We start from the raw sequence: 20271 nt of genomic DNA, 5'->3' as shown, positions 1-20271 counted from the left end.
GCTTAAAAGAGTTCAAAGGGATGAGGAACCAGGGGAAATAAAGCCCAGAACAGCTGTCCAGGGTGTATTGAAAGTGCCCATCAGAGCTCAGTGTTCCTGCTAAAACCCATCAATAATTCAAAGTGCACCAGCCTAAGAACTCACTCCTCCACAAAGAGCTTCCAAACCTAACCCAGCTTTTATTTAATCTGAAAGCAAATGGCAAAGCACAACACTAAATCAAACCTTGAGCCAGGGGACTCTGAACCACTCTGATGCTTCTCAAGTCTCACACCTTTTATTTAGTCTCAAAAGCCCTGAGCTCCCCTCACCTCAGCAAGGCAGCAGCCCTGTCCTGATATGACATTCCCCCTCCTTTCATGCAAATCCTTTCTGCCCCAAGGCTCCAGCTCCCAGCAGGTTCCCTGCCCATTCCAGCACTGCTATACCTACAATTATTGCAGGACTTAGCAGATAAAGAATTATTCAATAATTTAGCATCACTGCAGTTGGTTGCTAAATTCAGAAGTGGTTGGTTGGAATTCAGAAGTGAATTCCTGGGCTCAAGCTGTAAAAATAACAGAAGATGTTTTGATTTTTGAACTACTTCAAGCTGGTAAATGGGAACCTGGTAAAAAATCAGTTTGTTTAAAGACTGAATGTTTTGACATGTTGTATTTGCAATAAATAAGATTCACACTTAAACACCACACAGAGGAATTACATCTCCACTGCAAGGTAAATCAGAAAAGTTTTGGTTGGGATCTAAACATAAACTGTCAGGACCAGGCAATGCCACTTCCCCAAGAAGTGCATTTTTCTAGTCAGTTTGTTTTATAACCACATTTATAAGTTTCATCATTTTCCAATAGAACAGAATGGATTTTAAGGCCTGTTCAAGGATTCTGAACATCTATAACGTGTATGGCACTATGTATTTTTATTTCCAACTCATATAATACCAGATCTGTGGAACCATCTTCCCCTTAAATTATTATCTACATAATTCTGAGTGTGATGTTGCCAAAAGCTCTCTCTGCAGTCAGAGTTGTCAATTCTGACTGCAATTCCCAAACCATGCCCTGGGACTCCAAAAAACATCTGATGGAGCTTGGAAGCATCTCTGTGCAGCCTAAACAAGCTTTTGATAAAAGCTCCTTCTGGGAAATGAACTATTTGAAAGGAAGAAATTCAGGATGGTGGTAGGGAATGTCTTGCACTTTAAAAATATGTCCCAGAGTAAGTTTTATTAATATTTCTTTTACTCATCTGCTCGGGTGGAAGTAAGAATTAGTGAGTAGAATCAAAGTTTGTTCACTTAGTTTTAAGAGATAAAAGAAGTTAAACTTCAGGGGAGGGGGTCTGGAAGAGGCAGTGAGATAATCTCATGCTTCTCCACGTAAGTATTTGCTTTTCAAAGCCCACAGCCACACATCCACGTGTAATGGGAGCATTCCCTTTCCCTTTGATGCTTCTTTGCCAGCAGCCTGAGTTCGCAGGTTCTGCTGAGAAAATGGCCAGAAATGACAAGCCAGTAATTGATACCTTTGGAATTGTGAGTCAAGACCAAAGAGCTCTCTGCTCTGGAAGCTCAGGAGAGCTGATGGTCAGTGCCTTGCCTGCAGGACAGGGAAGCAGGAGCCTCCACCTTCTGCTCACACCCCACAGCAAGGGATAAAATCACGAACCCATCAAAGCCCACAGACTTCTCCAAATGCCTTCCAGACATCCAACAGTCTGGGTAGGGGAAGTATGTGCCTGCTCCTCCTCTGAAAAAGAGAAATCTGCCTGAATCCAGCTCCTTGGGAATGTTTATGTTCACAGGAAATCTTCTGCCCAAATCTCTCTTTTGCAGATAAAACAAACAAAAGTGTGGCCTCAGCTCAGCAGATCTAGAAACACCCTCTGTGAGCCCTGTGCAGCTGCACATCCAGCGCTCTGGCACAGGACAGCAAACACTTCCACACGGAGCATCCAAACACCAGGAGCCCAAATTCTTCCCCCTCCCCACAGGACAGCTGGGGACAGGCCAGGCCAGTGACAGGACAGTCCTGAGCACTCCAACAGCTCCTCCCTGATTTCACCCTGAGAGAACAACCCTGAGCTCATCACAACATAGTGCAACACTGTAGTCCTGAGTGAAGCAGTGCTGATGTTCCAAGACTGGAAATTACCTGGAAACCAGATTGTGGAAGCACCATGAGGAAATGGCCACAAGGTTCAGGACACAGAGCACACCTGGAGACAGAGGTGGAGCGTGTGTGGTGTGCTCAAATCTTACACAGAAAGATGTCAAAGCCAAGAGAGCCAACAAATGTTGCAGGATCAGGTTATATTCTAGACCCAGAATTACAGAATCCTAGAATAGTCTGGCTTGAGAGGGACATCCAACCCAAAAACTCATCCAGTCCCACGCCTGCCCCGGCAGGGACACCTCCCATTGTCCCAGGCTGCTCCAAGCCCCAGTGTCCAGCCTGGCCTTGGGCACTGCCAGGGATGCAGGGGCAGCCCCAGCTGCTCTGGGCACCCTGTGCCAGGGCCTGCCCACCCTCACAGGGAGAAATTTCTCCCCACATCCCATCTACCCCTCCCTGTGTCAGGTATCAGCCGTGCTCCTGCAGCAGGGGATGAATGAACACGTTCCCAGGGCAGGGCAGGGCAGGGCAGGGCACCCACCCCAGGGAGGGCTGAGCTAATGAATGAACATTTAACACCCCCAGTCTGACTTGCTGCCCCTAAGCTGCCAATTCTGTCATCAGCCCTCCAAACTCTGGCCCCTGAGCAGGGTCTGAACAAGCTGCCCTTTCTGCAGGCAGCTCCAGGTTAAACACAGCACAGGAATGTTCCCACAGAAGTTTGGTTTCACAGCTCATACATCCTCTGACCTGACAAAGCTCCACGAGAGGAGAAACACAGAGCCCTGCTCCTGCAAATCTCGGGGATCATATCTACAAGGCAGTTATTAAATCACTCCAGCCTGGCATGCTGGCAGATCCCTGAGCCCAGCATTACTCTGCATTTTAACACCATTCCTGGTGGAGGATGGCTGGCTGCAGACAGAAACATACAGGATTTCATCTCCCTTCAAGCACTACCAAAACAGGCATTATTTTTCTGGAGCCCACAGAATCTTTTCAAGTTTATAACATATTTTAATAATGCATATAATACAGCTTTCTGGTTTTTCCAGGTCGTTAAACTGCAGGAAAGAAAAATTTTCCAACACAACTGTGTTCCAGTTACTAATTAAACCAATTTTAACACCTTTCTGCAACATGTTGGTAAAGATGATTTATGGGGCTGGCAAACAGCAGGAGGTCAATGTCAAAATAACAGCTGGGCTTATTACAGCCACTTGAAGATTTACTCATGCCATCAAATAGCCACAATGAACAAAAAACCCTACAATTCCACAGACAAGCTTGCTGTATTTCCAGTGGTAAATGTTGGAGAAGGGAAAATAAGCTGGATTTCTGCAGGAGGTCTCTGTTTTCTGTCCCAAATGGGTCTGTTCTCCTGTGGAGATATGGATCATTCCCTAAAAACTCATAAAAACATCCAAAAGAAGAAAGAGATGGTAAAAAAGCTCCAAAAATACCTGTTGCACTGAACCACGAGGTAAAAATCTCATTTGCTTGTAATACTTCTTTGTGGGTTCTAGCTCATCCTTCCATGGGTACAGCTTCATGAGCATCTTTTTAAAATCAAGTACATAGATGGAATCAGACACAGCTGATCAAGATAAATAAATCCAGGGAAATAGAGAGTCCCTGTCAGAGGCCATTCCATGAGCTGAGCAATGCCATCCCAAAAGATGAAGTACTGATTCAGAACAGTCAGTCAAAGGGAGCAAAGGGTGTAAAACACTTTCAGAAAGAATTAGCAGTAAATCCACACGGGAACACCAGCCTCGATCTCCTTCCTGCCCTGTGACAGCTGAGGTAATCCTTCCATGACAGAACCCACACTGGATTTCACCAGGGGAAGAAAACCAGGGAACCTGGAATTTCACAGGTGTGATCTTGTTCCAGGGAGGATTTTTTCTGAGGAGCCTGTGGCAAGCTGGAAGCAAGACCAGGAAACAGCAGAATCCAAAAACTGAGGTGAACTTACTCGAATATTTTCATAACTCCTTTGGCAGCAGAAACCTTGGCCCAGAGACTCCAAATTTTTGAAATTCGCTGATCTTGGCAGGAGGCTGTGCCAATTTTCAGGGAGTTGTGGCTGGAATTATTAAGTTAATAGAGGCATTTTCCACCTACACTCTGAACAGTTGTTTTTATATACCCACGTCCTTAAAACAGCCCTTGCAACATCCCCAGCACCACTTTGGGAGGCAATAGGAACAAAATCACGTGGAGAAGACAGGGAATGGGAGGGGAAGTCCTCAGTTTAAAGAAGGGGAACATACCAGAATCTAGCCAGGTAATTCTGGGAAGAGATTAACAGCATCCAAAGATGAAGGACTGAAAAGGGGCCTCTCTTCACACACAATCTGGGTCTACATCTCACTCAAATATTCATAAAGACAAAGCAGAATAGAGCAAAATTGTGTTTCAAAGCCCCAACACACACCAAAATTCAGGCCAATTTTTATGCTTCTTACTGAGAACTTGCATCTTTTAGAGGGACTGGGATGGGGAACTGCTGTTTTATGTTTTGCCTTTAAAAATCAATTCTTTTTCCTTTTTAAACACTTCACAAAATGAGCGGGATAAATGATTTTGCAGCCTGGAGCTACGCATGCTGCTCCTGACTGCCACACACCGACAGCATGGTATCCACAGAAGAACCGGGGACAAACAAACCCTCCTGCCCTGCAGGCACTGAGCAGGCTTGGGGTCAAATCCCTGATGGAGAGATCCAAGCTAGGCAGGCAGAGCAGGGAGCATCCCCATCCCTGCTGCTCCCAGCTCATCCACAAGGCTCCTTTTAGCTGTGGCACTTGAAACTATCCCAGTTAACCCCAGCCAAGGCATCTGGCCAGGCTTTACCAGTTTTGCTTCCTCTGCAATCCAGCCTAGGAAAAAACTTACAGTGACTCCTTCACAAGCACATTCCCCCCATGTTCCCCCTTCCCTGGAATATCATTATATAAAAGAAAAAAAAGGCAAACCAAGAGCAGATGACCCCAAAAAGGATCTTCTCAGCAGGCTTTGCTGACAACAGGCACAGAAGGACTGAGCTGCTCTTTGCGCTGTTTCTTACCCCTGAGGCACAGCAGGAACATCCATTTCCAGGGGCAAAGCCCAGCTGCTGCTGGAGGCAGCCCATCAGCTGGGCAGAGGCATTCCCACAGGACACAGCTCCTGACAGGAACTCCTGGCAGCTGAAGCTGCGCAGGCGGAAGTGATTGTGCCTCAAATACTTCCTTTACCACGGATAACACAATTCCTGACATGGCCCTGCCAAGGCTGCACTGATAAGGAGAGGATCTGCAACCCAGTCCTGCTCCCACAGGGATTTATTTTTAGACATCAGATGCAGCAAAGCAAACAGAGACTGTGCTGTTGGAAGGGATAATTCTGTGTCAAATGCAAGATGCTGAAGTGATACGAATGTGCATTACAGCACTTGCCTTGAGCAAATGGCTTTTGAGGCAGCAAAGAATATTATCAGGGAAGCGTGGAGCTGATCAGCTCTCCATATTCCATTACCAAAACCTTCTCAGCTGAAGATAATGTCTTAATTCTTTCAAGTGAAGAACAGAGTATTAATTCCTGGTAGGAAGTAGATATTTAAGGAATTCCTAATCTTTCTCCTGTTTGTATTAATGGCATTTAGCACTAAGTAAAGAAATGCCATATTTGATAGAATCACAGAATATCCTGGGTTGGGAGAGACCACAGGGACCATCCAGTCCAACCCCTGGCCCTGCACAGACACCCCAACAATCCCACACTGTGCATCCCTGGGAGCATTGTCCAAATGCTCCTGGAGACTTGGCAGACTTTCTTTAGAATATATTTATTGAATTACATTAATGTCTTCTTAAATTATAAAAGAAATTTAACTCTGTCTCAGTCTAGAGCCAGTTCTTAATGCAAGCAGAATGATATGGGACTCCATATCAATTTTTCTATCTCACATTTCTAAACTTGGGGAATTTGAAGTTGCCTCAATAGGTCCCACAGAGTTTTGATGAGTTCTTTTCAGTTATTTATACATAAATCTGCTGGAAACCAAACAGATATAATACAAAGCTTGTTTGTTTTTCTAGATGCAAAGTGCTGATGTTGAACAGCGGGCATTTTCATCATTTCACAGGTGTAATTACAGACTCTTCTGCACAATGCAGTTTAACCACTTGGAAATGACCTTTTATTTGTACAAAGATTTTTATGTAGACTTACCATCAATGTGTCCAATGAGTGAGAATCAGGTTCAAAAAGTTAAAGGGGAGATACCTTGTATAATATGTAAATTGAGAAGGAGCTAAATTAGGCAAAAGGTAAATTGAGAAGAAACATTGTATCTCCCTGGGAGACGGACCATAAAAAAGCTGAACCACAGTTAGGAATATTTATCCCATGTCAGAATAAAACACATCTATGAGGCAGAACCTGGCTTTTCATTAGAAATTAAAAATTAATGATGCAGCCCTTAAAATAAATACAGTAATGAACATAAGGTATTTCAGCAAAATGCCAGTGAATTTTGGGCACTGATGCAATCTGTGAGGCTTAACCTGTTGGTACAGCTTTGACATCACTGCCTTTGCCTGGCAACCAGCAATTTCCTGGGATGCCACACGTGCCTGGCTGGCTAGCCACAGGTATGGGGAAGATATTGCTGTTGGAAGCAGTGTGGAAGGACATTTCTGAAGAGAAAAAGCCCTCCAAAATGCATCCAGCCTCACTAGCACGGTGCAAGGATTAGAAGAGAACAAATCCTTTTTCATACCTCTCAGCAATTTAATTTAAAACTATCTCATCAGGTGAAATGTCAGGCTATTAATACCTCCTGCACCATGAGACCATATTATAAGTGACATAAACGTTACAAAACAACCTGAAATTTGGCCAGGCTGTTAATAGACAGCATTACACAATTCCTGACACGGACAGATAATGCTGTATTTTCTACTATGCAAATTTCTAACAGTGAATAGATTTTGAAAGCAGTTTACACCCACCAGCCCTCAGATGCAACTCAGTAATTCTCTATTAGGTGCCAAGCTGTCACTTCCCATCACTCCAGCCCACTGCTATTCTCTGCCCTACCTTGGGAGCACAAAGGAGCCTCCAACTTGATTAAAATGCATGAGCCCCGTGTGAACCTATTTTTAAATCTCCCAACTAATACTGCTGTTGTATTAACAGCTTTCATTTATTTTACCATTAATACTGGTATTCTAAGGAAGTGCTGCAATGCTTTATCTTTTCGCATTTCAGCAGCAAAGCTCTTGTTCTCAAAGAGATTTTTCACCATATACACTGTGGGGATTTATCAGAAACCTTGCTTAGGCAAAGGAAGCAATTACAGGCACAGAGGGCCCGAGTCACCTTATTTAGACACAAATTTTGCTTTAGGTACACAAATAGCTAAACAGGTAGGGTTTTTCAGAGGCAGATGTGGTGGAAACAGAGAACTGAGCCCTCAATACACACAGAGTCTCAATTTCATGACAGTTCTTCTCATGCTGTCACCAGCCCCTGTTTTCTTCCTGGTTTCACAGCACAGATACAGAAAACAGCTCAGGGCTGAGATAACCAATAACAGCTCAATAACCAATACTATTTTTATTTCCTGCACTACATCCTTCCACAATCTCTGTTTTTCAGGCCGAGATTACAGCCTCTGGTCTGGTTGTGCCAGGAAACCACTGAGCAAGAGCAGGGGAAGCTGCAGGTGTAGCAGTGACATCACAAAAAGCAGTGCTGAACCACTCCTGCTTGTGGGAGCTCCCCAGCAGAATGAGCTTCAGGAAACCTGGAAAGGATGTATCACCTGGTCTTACTTCTGCCTCTCACAAATATAAAGATGAGCCCCACAGGTCTGACCAGCCAACCTGAAAACATCCCAGGAAATGCTTCAACCCACAAAAGAATTAATTATTGGTCATCAAAACAATGTGCCATGCACAGCTCGTGCTCCCTCCTCAGTTGCATATTGTACTGAACAGCCCTGGATGATGGGAGGGAGAACTCAGAGGACCACAGGATGCAAAAACCACACCTGTGCAGACACAGACCTGCTCCAACATAAAACTTCTCTCCACAATTACTGAAAAATTAGCAAATTACCAGAAGACAGAAAGCAGGGACACAGATAAGCCATGGTGTTCCTATACACAGAAAATGAAAATAAACAGTTTTCAGCAGAGTGAGTTCTGCTCCTGCTCGCCTGTTTCCTGGGGCCCCCATGGGAACTGAGCTCTTTGCCCTCTATTTTGTGCCCAGTACTTTGTGTGCCTGGGTCTGCAGAGCCCACGCCCCAGAACCAACCCTCCCAGAGACACCAAGTGTGAGCAACAGCAGATCCCAGCCCTGAACAGGACCCAAGCTCATTCCCAGCCAGAATTTTACTGAGACAGAGGAGAAAAAACCCAGCTGCATAATTCTGCTTGCAAAAGTGTCAAGTACAGCAGCATGGAAGGCTGTAAATAATTCACTCAGTATTACAGGAAATGTTTCACAAATGAAAAGGTTGTAACCTCCTTTTGGCTACAAGGCTGGCAGATGCTGGAGGCATTCCTGCTCCTCTAAGTGCAGAACAAAATGTGTCCTGTTTGTGAGAAACTCCTGGGTCTCAGCCCTGCCTGGAAAATGCTTCTGCCTGTATTCCTGAGGGAGGGATCACAGAGGAGCAAAGTCTGCACACTTCCAGAAATGCAGCTCAGGCTGACGAGCACTTTCTGGTATTTTGATGACACAGCTGCTGCAATGCACAATGCAGAGCTAAGGGAAGGAGTAAATTTGATTTATTTATATTTACATAAATACATTCACACAATTTTTTAATCACACACACACTCAAACCAAAAATAAACATGCAGTGATTACAGATGACTCAAGACTGAATGTTTGATACAGTTTTAAAACAGTGACATCAGCCAAATCCAGTGGAAATATAAAACCATCTCCAAGCTCAAAGGAGAACTCCACATGACTGAGTGCAGATTCTGCCCCAGCACATAGAAGCAATTCCAAATAGCCTCTACAGCTTTAAATTCTTACCACTAAACATTTAGCAACAAACTAAATGAGCCTCAATGGAGCTCCCTCTATGCCTCCCCGCCGGGTCAGCTAGCAGGAAGCACAAGGTGTTTTATGTGTAAGAGAAATCCAAGACTCACCTGTATGTTGCCAAAGTCCACGTTTTCATAGTGGAAATGTGCACACTCAGCCATCTTCGGGAAGTGCCCCTTTGTAAAGGATAACCTGGAGCACACCAAGAGCACACCATGAGATGGATGCAGACCACTCAACACAGATAAACAACAGCTACCGATAAGAAACAACAACTTTCTCATCCTAAAGCCAAGGGAACACAGGGATTTGTTGATATGATGCACCAAAACAGTGGGGAAGGGAACCAAGTGAGAAAGGAATGCTGAAATGCCAAGTGGCTTTTCCACTGCATCCCTACAGAGCTGTGTGACATTCCAGCAGCACCACATCCCAGTGCATCCCTACAGAGCTGTGTGACATTCCAGCAGCACCACATCCCAGTGCATCCCTACAGAGCTGTGTGACATTCCAGCAGCACCACATCCCACTGCATCCCTAGAGAACTGTGTGACATTCCAGCACCACATCCCAGTGCAGCCCTACAGAGCTGGGTGTGACATTCCAGCAGCACCACACCCCTCAGGATGGACAGGAGCAGGGACAAGCAGCTGCACCTCACAAATGCACATCCACAGCCTTACACGAGACACAAGGAAAGCAGAACTTTACCTGTGAAAGGCATCACAGCCCATCAGTCCCGGGGGGATGTATCTGAGGGTGCAGAACAAACTCTATTTATCCTTTGCCTTTTGCAAAATTCAAAAATCAGGCATAATTATTCCCAAGTGTTTCCAGCAACACTGGTGGCTGCCGGGGAGCTCCTCTGGCTCTGCAACATGCTTCTGCTTCTGCTGAAGCTATTATAGACTCCTATAGATATTCCTGGTGGTGAGCCAATGAGATTGTCATTATCTAGCTCCCTCTTCCCACGGGAATACAAGTGGGAAGTGAGATGCAGCATCTGGCTGCTCAGCACTGGAACAAAGAACCATTTCCCTCTCAGCAGAGCACTAGAGGGGTAAGCTGAAGGCTCAGATGCATCAGTCTCGGGGAGTTCTGCTCCTCAAGTCAGCAATTTTAGCAAAAGAAATATTGATTATTTCTGATCCCTGTTGCTGCACACATAATGACTCGGTTTACAGTCTCTGGGAGAGAGGCAGAGACAGAAATACAGCATGAGCCCACAGGAAAAAAAAACCAAACTGGGAGATCAGGGAAGAAAAAATATCCCTTAGAAGGGAAAACTGTGTAAAATCCATTCAAATGAAGTTACAGAGGGCAGAATGCAAAAAGAAAAGAGAAAAAAATATCAGATAAAAAATACATATAGGCCACCCACTTGTCCTGGTTTAGCTTTCCAGAGCATAAGGAGACAGGGAAAATTATCTCACTTACACATTGCCTGGGCTTCTTTTGAGATTTTAAAATAATTGTTCTATTATAATATGTTCTATTGTGGGGTTTTTTTAATTAATCACTTTCAGGAAGAATTGGTAAAGAAAATTAAAAACACTGCAGCAGTGAAGTTCAAACCCTACCTATCTTTGTTTCTATAGCCAGAAAGAGGAGAGTGAGCCAGCAAAACCTCTTATTCCCAGTTTTAGGCTCCATTAGCTCACATTGCCTTAGCTCCACATGGATTTCAGTTGCTCTGCTGAAGATACACCATCAGAAATGTTGCTGAATGTCCTGCACTGCAGCCCAGCAGCCAGAACTCAGCACAGCAAAACTGGAAGCCCAGGAAAGACGAGAAAATCATAGAAGTCTGCTCTTACTTTTTCACATTCTTCACCTTCATGCTGGCTGTGCTGCCGCAGGAGCGGAGCGGCAGCTCCCCCGGGATGTCCGGAATGTCGGCACCTCGCGCCTGCAGGGAAGAGACAGGACAAAGAGGGAGTTAAACTTGGCTGCAGGCTCTGGGCTCTGCCTGCGGACAGCAGCCCCTCTGTTCTGCACGGGGCCACAAACCTCACCCGTGCTTAAGCTGAATTCTGCCTTTTGACCAGGGAAAACTGACCCTTGGGATAGGGACCAGGGAGGTGACAATCTCTTCCTGCCCCAAGCCTTGCTAACTCTCTTGGGTAACTGTGAAATCCAGTACTTAATTCGTTGCTACTTCTGCTTTCTAAAGCAGAGATTTTCAGAGGTGGGAGTGAAATAGAAATTCCCAAACTCCGTACTTGGACTCCTCAGTGAGTACCTGATTTTCCAGACATCTGTGTGTTTAAACTCAGGCAGAGGCACTGCAGAAAGCTGGATTGCTCACACAGTGGAAAACAAGTTCATGACAGAGCTGCTTATATGTGGGATGTGATCTTCTAAAATAGATGTTTGAAGCTATTGGTTTAAGTGCTTGAGGATATTAAAATTCCTTAATTACTAAAATTCATTTACTTCAGTGAGGCCAGAACTCCAAACTCCCTCCTTTCTGTTCTGTCATATTTTCCCATCCCCTCCTTCCTCCAGCTGCCTTTGCCTAAGCCATGAGCTCTGCTGGGGTTGAATTCTCCATCATAAGAGACATAAACACTCCACTCCATGAATTTCTCCCACTGTGATCCAGAGGAATGACAGGTTCAGTGAGGCTGTTATGGAGAGAGCAGTGATCAAACAGCAAGACCAGCACAACTTCACAGAGAAGGAGGAGAAACAACTGATGCTGGCCAGAGATTGCCCATCAGTGATGTGGGTGACGCCAGCTGAGTGAGCTTTTTCTGCTTTATACAATGCACTAAAAACATGAATAATGTCCCAAAGAGGGAATGCTGAACCAAGAGGAAGAAAGGCACTTCAGTGTTATTTGTTTTATAGGCCTGGAACCAAAAAGTATTCCATCAAATCCTTTTTCTAATGACAGGAGCAAAGATGATTGCCCTGATGTTACATCAGCCCCAATGGTTCCAAGTTGGTCCAGCAGAAGATCTCTGAACAGAGTTGGATCTGTCCCAAAGCTGTGACTGATAACAGAACACAGTTGCATTCTGCAGTGTGAAATATGGAGAAATATGGGAATATGGTCTCCACCCCCAAAACTTAATAGTTGGACCAGCACAACCCAAGCTAGCAGCCCATGTGTGGGACGAACTAAAGGACAATTTTGTCACCCTTCCCTGAAGCTCCCATTTGACCCTGGCACAGGTTACCTGTACCTGAGCTCCACCACATCACTGAGAGCTGTGGTGAGTCAGTCAGTGCCATTCTCCTGCTTGTTTTCACCAACCAGACCAGTGCCAGAGAGAGAGAGAGAGAGAGATACATCCCACTGAAGACCAGACAGGCATAAGGGCGAGGCTACAACCACATTATCCATGTGAGGCTCCTGCTACAGTCACCAGGGACACTCCGGTACTTGAGGTTCATTCCCCTGCTTTAGACAACAGGAGAAGAGTCCTGGAATGGTTCAGGGTGGAAGGAACCTTACAGATCATCCAGTCCCACCCCTCCCCTGGGCAGGGACACTATCCCAGCCTGCTCCAAGCCCCATCCACCTGGCCTTGGACACTTCCAGGGATCCAAGGAGAAGCACAGATTCTATGGGCACCCTGTACCAGGGCCTCACCACCCTCACAGGGAAGAATTTCTTCCTAACAGCCCATCTAACTACTCTCTGTCAGTGTGAATCCATTCCCCCTGTCCTGTCACTCCAGGTCCTCGCCCACAGTCTCTCTCCATCTTCCTTCTCAGCCTCTTCAGGCTCTGCAAGGCCACAATGAGGTCACCCTGAAGTTTCTCTTCTCCAGGCTGAACAATCCCAATTCTCTCAGTCTCTCCTCACTGCAGAGCTGCTCCATCCCTCTGATCATCCTGGTGCCTCCTTTGGACAAAGCCAAACACGCTGCAGGAACACCCACTCCCCTGGACACAGGGCTCCAGGCTGAGCCTGGCTCTGAGGAGATGAACCCCAAGAGCTGCAGTAACCTACCTGCAGCTGCACCCATCCGGCTCCTGGTGCTTCCAGCACTGCCCTTTGAAGATCCACTCTGACTGAGCTCCACCCTTTGAGCACCACTGAATAAGTCCGAACCCAGGTCTCTCTCCCCCAGCTGCACTGTCCACAGCCCTGACCACAGCCAGTGCTCTGACCCCAGTGTCCCACAGCTCTGTTCCTTAGGAAATAAACAACAGGCACAGCCACTCACCAGAGGAAAACAGGAACAATAATTATACACTCAAATAAACCTACCCTGGGCTGACTGACTTACTGAGCACACAATCACTTCAGGATGTAAGAGGACACTTGAGAGTCTCGTTGTCGATTTTAGCATTAAGAGGATCACCAATTTAATAAACCTTACAGGTCCTTTACATAAGAAAATAACTAATTACAAGAATAAATGTGCCATTCCAATAAGCTGCTTTTAGGCCAAGCTGGATGCGCTTGCTTAATTTCCTAAGGAACAGAATTTCTGTAGGAAGAGAAGTAATTTTTCTTCTCCATCACCAGTAGGAGCTGGTGGGATATAAAAATGGATAAACAATCTGACAGAAAATGTGGGCTTCAAGCCAGTTTTCAGCAGTGGGCAGAGACCTCCCTGGATCTGACTCAAAGCAGCGTAGGCAAAACTCACACCTCCAGGAGCCCAAAATGCCAGCACCTCTCTTGGAAAAGTTGCATTATCCTCTCCTTCCCAGTGGAGTTAAGTCCAAATTGAGCTGGATTTCTGCATCTCCCATTTTCTGCATCCAGTTAACTGGACCACAATGAGATGCAAGGCAGTAATTAACTCCAGGGGCTTTTCCAATTAGAGCTGAGCTCCATGGACTGCTGCAGAACAACGATCTCTCCAAGGCTCACAGTTGAGGCAAAAGCACAGAAAGGTAAGGGCATAGAACTTTTGCAAGCTCAGATCTTTATTAAGAGGTACCAATATGAGAAAAAACCTTGGTGAAGAGACAGATACCAAAAAAGAAACTTATTGTAATTTTAGAAACTGCATTACTCCTAAATAACCACAACTCCTTTCCATTCAAACCAAAGATACACAGCTACATAAAATGGATTTTATACACTGTTTTGCACCTGTTTGGATGAAAAACTTGGCATGTAGCATGCAGGTCACTCTCCCCTCAAAACACATGCAAAACCCTCCAAATGAAATTTGTCATCTTTTGTGCTTTGTGTCACAGTAATTTAATTTTAAAAATAATTTTGAAACAGTTGGATTATTTACATCTGAAAATTAGCTACCTGGCATCATCAGTGGCTTCTCACTTCCCTATTTTCTATGCGTCGCTGTGCTGTGGAAACCTGGTAATTGCAGAGCAAATCTGTTTATGCAAATTGTTTAGTCCTATTTTCACAGCTGAATGTCACTGCTGCATCAATCTGCTCCGGTCCAAAACTTGGTAAACAAATTAGAGCTCAAGGCAGAACTCAGAGAATTGATTTATCAGGAATCTCAGTCGCTTACCTTTGCAGGGAAGGCTTAGGAGCGACACCACTTCACCGGCTTGCCCTAAACCAAGAAATTCTCCTTCCAAAAGCTTGACTTGTATCAGTAGTAGTTGAGACAATATTGCAGTAAGTCAGTATTTTGTCACAGATACCTGCAGGGATTGCCAGGCAGGGAGATCTCACTAAACCCTTCCTCTAGGGAGGAGGAAGAACGCCTGTCTGCCTGTCCAACCCTCCTGTGGATCACAGCATCACAGGATTGGTAAGGGTGGGAAAGGCCTTCAAGATCAAGAGCATCCCTCACTGCTACCCCTGTGCTCAGCACCAAACCGTGTCCTAAGGCTCCACACCCACACATTTTCTGAACACCTCCAGGGACAGTGACCCAGCCCAGCCCTGGGCAGCTGTCTCAGGGCTGGACAGCCCTTTCCAGAAAGAAATTTTCCCTGATATCCAATCTAAACCTCCCCTAGAGCAACTTGAGGCCGTTCCCTCTGCTCCTGTCCCTGTTCCCTGGGAGCACAGCCCAAGCCCCCCAGCTGTCCCCTCCTGGCAGGAGTTCTGCAGAGCCACAAGGGCCCCCCTGAGCCTCCTTTGCTCCAGGCTGAGCCCCTGCCCAGCTCCCTCAGCTGCTCCTGGGGTCCAGCCCCTTCCCCAGCTCTGCTCCCTTCCCTGAACATGTTCAAGCGTTGCTCCTAATCTCCCTGGGAATCCGAGAGAGGAATCCGAGAGCTCTCGCAAATCAGGCTGTTTAGCTTTAAGCATTTGAGATTTCTAGTCTTTTTATTTATAGACATGATTTAGAAAACTTCAGCTTTGTGCTCTCTAGCACACAAAACCTTAGTCATAAATAATTTATATCTAACGATTCCACAGCATAATATGAAAGGATTTTCTCCTAAAGAATCTCCTTGCATTTATCAGAAAACATGTCAACCTGTTTCCCTCATGTGCAGAGACGTAACACAATCTGAAATATGTTTAAAACTCAATGCAACAGTCCAGTGAACACAATGTGATGAAGTTTCCACCTTGGTATCCTCAACAGGGGAGAATATTGAACCAGTGCAGATCCCACAACCCTCCTCCTGCTGCTCTGGGATGCACAAGAAACCCTGGAATCCCACAAGTAATCCCATAGTTGGTTTTCCACAGGACTACAGAAAGACCTCTGAGGAGGGACCACAGATACACCTTGGCAGGTGACTGAATCCAGGTGAGATTTCTGAAGGCAGGAATTTAATCCAAGGTTATCACAAAGCAAGATTAACTATTAGACAGGCACTAACGTATTCCACTGTCAGTCTCTCAACAAAACCAGTTTGGAGGGACCAGATTGCTCTGGATTCTGTCAGCACATGGCCTTGTTTCTAAAAGCAGCAGAGCTGATTCTAAATGCTGTTTGGTTTCCATGACAGTCTTTCCTTTACATCATCTTCATATTTCCCCTCAATCTTCTTGGAAGGAAAAATTACAAAGAGAGGAAAAAAACCTAAACCACCTCTAGAGCTCTCAAAAACCCTAAAGCTTTGCTTCAGTTTTACTTCTTTGCTGGAGAACAGCGGGGAACAGAAATATTGCTTCAGGAGAAGTCATTACTCTGTAGAGAGCAGTAATTTCTTCACTTGGCATGAGGAGGAATGAAGAGGGCTGAAGTGGGTGCTCGTGTACAAGGACATCAATAGCTACCCCAAATTTTGGATACCAGCTCACTACACAGAGCTGGCTCAGCATCTACTCCATCAGGGAGTTTGCTCTGCAGCACTAAAAAGAAAGTGTCCCACAAAATTCCTTGCTCCCTGTGAGGTGGAAGGTGATGGCTCCCTCAACACCTGCTCCCAGGAATTACTGCCCAGGAACTCACTTGGAGCACAATGAAGGAAGAATTTTGGTCATCTCAGCTTTGACCGTGCCGCCTTTAACACACTCCAGGGAGACAAAGTTCTCTCTGCTCCTCCTTCAGATGTTGTGACAACTACCCTGGCTCTCCACAATAAATAAGTCAAAGAAGGAAAGAGAAAATGCTCCACTAAACTGAGAGTCGCCATGTTTGAGCTCCAAATAATTCCGAAGGAAAGGTCCCAATTCCACAGCATTTATCCCTAAAAGGATTAAGATGTACTGAGCACAGCAAGGCTATAACTGGGTCACTGTTTTGAATGGCAGAAATATATGGGAATGGATGAGGAGACAACATTCACCCCAAAACGTCAGAGGTACAGGGGCAATATGATGGAAATGCAAATATTTGCTAAGTTCTTCATGTTACCACTTTCCATGGATTCATTCAGTGAAACAAAATTAATTTCTTAAGCATTTTCATACAGCATGGCTCTGTCACGTTAGCACATTGCAGCTACATTTTTCAGAGCTGCTCAAGATATTTGTACACATTTAAAATAAAGAAGCAACACCCAGTTTAGGTACCCAGGTCTGACAATGCCATCTTAAAAGAAAAATATGTGTTTGTCATACTACAGCAGTTTTACCAAAGAAGTTAAAAATAACATTAAATATCCCCGTCCAATTCTGCATTTCTTAATTGACATGGGAGGTTGTGGTCTCCCTGTCCCTGGAAGTGCTCCAGGCCAGGCTGGACAGGGCTTGGAGCAACCTGGAATAGTGGAACGTGTCCCTATCCATGGCAAGGGACGGAACTTGATGGGCTTTAAGATCTCTTCCAACACAAACCATCCTGTGATTCTGTGATTTTAAGGATTAATCCTGTGCTGTTCATGTTCTCATCAGCAGAGTGCAGCACAGGCACATTCAATAACACCCAGCACAAGGATATTTTCCAGAGTAAGAAACACTGGAACCTTTTAAATTTATTTTTTTTTTAATTGAAGTCATCACTTAGCTCCTTCCTTAGTGTAAATATCCTTTCTGGCTGAAGGGGGGCTTTAGGTGCAGAGCTCAAGGCCAGGATGGCCTAAGTAATTAGAGGTAGAACTGACCTTTTAATCTAGCTCTCAGTTTGTGGATTGTGGAAAGTGCAGAAACACTCACCCAGCCAGACATGCCTTTAAAATCTCATGGCAACTGAGATAATGGAATAGAGAAAAGGAATGAAAAAATGACAAGTGCTTACAGTAAGGAAACTTTGAACACTGGCAATGCATATTCTTAATCCCATGACTAAGAAATCTGCATTGAATAAAGACATGTGAATGTGCATCATTTTGTGAGTTTAGAACTTTTAATTCCATTTTTCAGGTTGTCAATTCCAAACTGCTCCAACCAGTACACTTAGTTCATTCCATGTATAAAAGAGAATTCTTCTCTTTTTTTTAAAGGACCACACAGAACGTGTTTTTTCTACTCCCAGAATCTCCATGAAAAAAGGGGGGGGGAGGGGGGGGGAGTAAAAAAAAGCAAAACAAAAAAACACTTTAAAGCATTGCCATGAGCTGGCAAATTCAGAGAAACCTCCCATTCCAGAGACTTAGCATCACAGAGGAGTTAGTCCAGGGCATCCATTTACCATCGTTTAAAGGATCAGCCTGGAATGAGCAAAGAACAAATTCTTAACTATTTGTCTACTGTGTTTTCAAATGAAGATCTGCAGATCACTGATATGTAGGTCAAACCTTCTCCAGCTCCCGTGTAAAACCACTGAAGTGGAATCCAAGACATGGAACAAGCAGCTTGGCAGCTCTGAGCACCTCCTTTGGCACTGCCACTGTCACTGTGACCAAAATTCACCTCTGCATAGCAGCGTGAGTTTGTGCCATGGCAACATTTCCCAAGTGAGCCTGCAAGAGACACACAGATTCTCACTGATTCTCTGCATATGAACCCAGCGCACCCAAGGGGTGCTGGGGATTTTCAGCAGAACAGTCTCACACTTGTGTTTTCCTTCACAGAATCCCCAGTTTTAGGGCTAAAAGGGATGCAACCAAGCACAAGTGAATAGTCAGCTACTGAGGGCAGCATTAGCATGATAACTCCCTGACAGCCCTAAGTTTGGATCTGACATTCCCATAGTGAAGCCTGATTACCATTCCCAAAGCCCTGGGCCCAGGAGCTGCAGGGTACAGTACACAGCCTCACACAATGGCAGAGTGGCTCAGGAATGTACTTTCTTTAAGAACAAAAATCCCACATACAATATGCGTGGGAAAGGCAGACAGGGTTAGAGTCCTGCTTCTGTACAGCCTACAAAATAAATTACAGAGAAAAGCCACAGAAAATAGAACATCCAACAAGAACAATACTTCTGATTCCAGTTTCTCGTTGGTAAAAAAAAAGGCCCCAAAGATCCCAGCTACTGTTTGATGCACAGAGGGAGGAGGGGATCCTAATTATGGCTTGGATATAAAAGGACAATTGGAGCTTTGGGTTGTTATTGTAGAAAGCAATTTCTCATCACATAAAACACAACAGAGATAGATTCAGGCTCAAACAAGCAAATCCCACTCTGGTAAGTCCCCTGGCCACAGCCAGTGATTATGCAAATAACAATGTGATGTTATGTTATAGGTATAAATCGGATTAGCAACTCAGGAGTTGTCCCAGTGCAGCAGCAGCAAGATGGGGAAGGTGGAAAAAACAGCAGCCTGACATTCAACCCCAGCATCTGAGTCAGGACAATTAACAGGAATTTATATTTCTGTGTGTTAAGCCAACCTGGGCTCAGCTTTTGTTTGTAGAGAAGAGCTGTGTCCAATGGCATGAGCACAAAACTGGGATCCACTGCACTCCCTGCCCAAAGCCCTGTGACAACACAGCAATGTGAGGAATGTGGCTGCCTCCAGCATGCACTTTATACCACAGTGTCCATAAACTTCTGACCAATACAACAGAAGAGTAACTAACTCTGCCCAAGGGAGGGGAAAGCCCGGCCTGGGATCACACACCAGGCTCCACAAACGGGGCAGGACTCCTCACCCTGCTGCCCTCCAGAAAAGGTGACACAAGTTGGAAGTGGGAGGTGACACTGCTCTCCAGAAATGACCTGCAGGTCAGAACAGGACACTTGATGCTGCAAGAGCTGGGAAGGTGAATAATGACCACAGAGCTGCTCCAGGGCTGGAGCCCCTCTCTGGAGCCAGGCTGGGAGAGCTGGGGGTGCTCACCTGGAGAGGAGAAGGCTCCAGGGAGAGCTCAGAGCCCCTGCCAGGGCCTGAAGGGGCTCCAGGAGAGCTGCAGAGGGACTGGGGACAAGGCATGGAGGGACAGGACACAGGGAATGGCTCCCAGTGCCAGAGGGCAGGGATGGATGGGATCTTGGGAATTGGGAATTGTTCCCTGGCAGGGTGGGCAGGCCCTGGCACAGGTGCCCAGAGCAGCTGGGGCTGCCCCTGGATCCCTGGCAGTGCCCAAGGCCAGGCTGGACATGGGGTTGGTAGCAGCCTGGGACATGGGAAGGTGTCCCTGCCATGGCAGGGGTGGCACTGGATGGGCTTTAAGGTTCCTTTCAACCCAAACCATTCCATGACTCCATGAATAATCTGTGCCCTGGCACAGATTAAAAAAACACAGTATTTGATCAAATCCCAAGATGTGCAGCCTTACACCAACACAGCAGTGACCCATAATATGCAGCAAGGCAGAAATGTAGGGAATGACATATAAAAAAGTCAGGCTAATGATTACCAACATCTTCAGGGAATAATTCATCATTTTATAATTAAGAAGGCTGAACTGTGGCAAAAAAACCCA

General features: G+C 45.5%; 1 protein-coding gene across 3 annotated transcripts in view; it reads right to left on the bottom strand.

Moving 5' to 3' along the window:
• ARHGAP32 (Rho GTPase activating protein 32) overlaps positions 1–20271 on the bottom strand; it is a 239335-nt gene that overhangs the window by 122735 nt on the left and 96329 nt on the right. Inside the window, exons 1-4 of one of the 3 annotated variants that reach the window (XM_036397580.2) lie at positions 14624–14719; positions 10988–11079; positions 9882–9923; positions 9278–9362 (exon numbers count right to left, since the gene is read on the bottom strand). In XM_036397580.2, coding sequence (XP_036253473.1) covers positions 9278–9362; positions 9882–9923; positions 10988–11010 — 150 coding nt within the window. In that variant the 5' untranslated portion in view covers positions 11011–11079; positions 14624–14719. Of the gene's footprint in view, positions 1–9277; positions 9363–9881; positions 9924–10987; positions 11080–14623; positions 14720–20271 lie in introns of those variants that run through there. The other 2 variants (XM_036397579.2, XM_054517120.1) reach the window with 2 other exon arrangements.

Source organism: Molothrus ater, chromosome 22 (assembly GCF_012460135.2).
Source record: "Molothrus ater isolate BHLD 08-10-18 breed brown headed cowbird chromosome 22, BPBGC_Mater_1.1, whole genome shotgun sequence".
Lineage (NCBI taxonomy): Eukaryota > Metazoa > Chordata > Aves > Passeriformes > Icteridae > Molothrus > Molothrus ater.
Note: the sequence above shows the minus strand (reverse complement) of the source record. Positions and strands in the feature narration are given on the sequence as shown.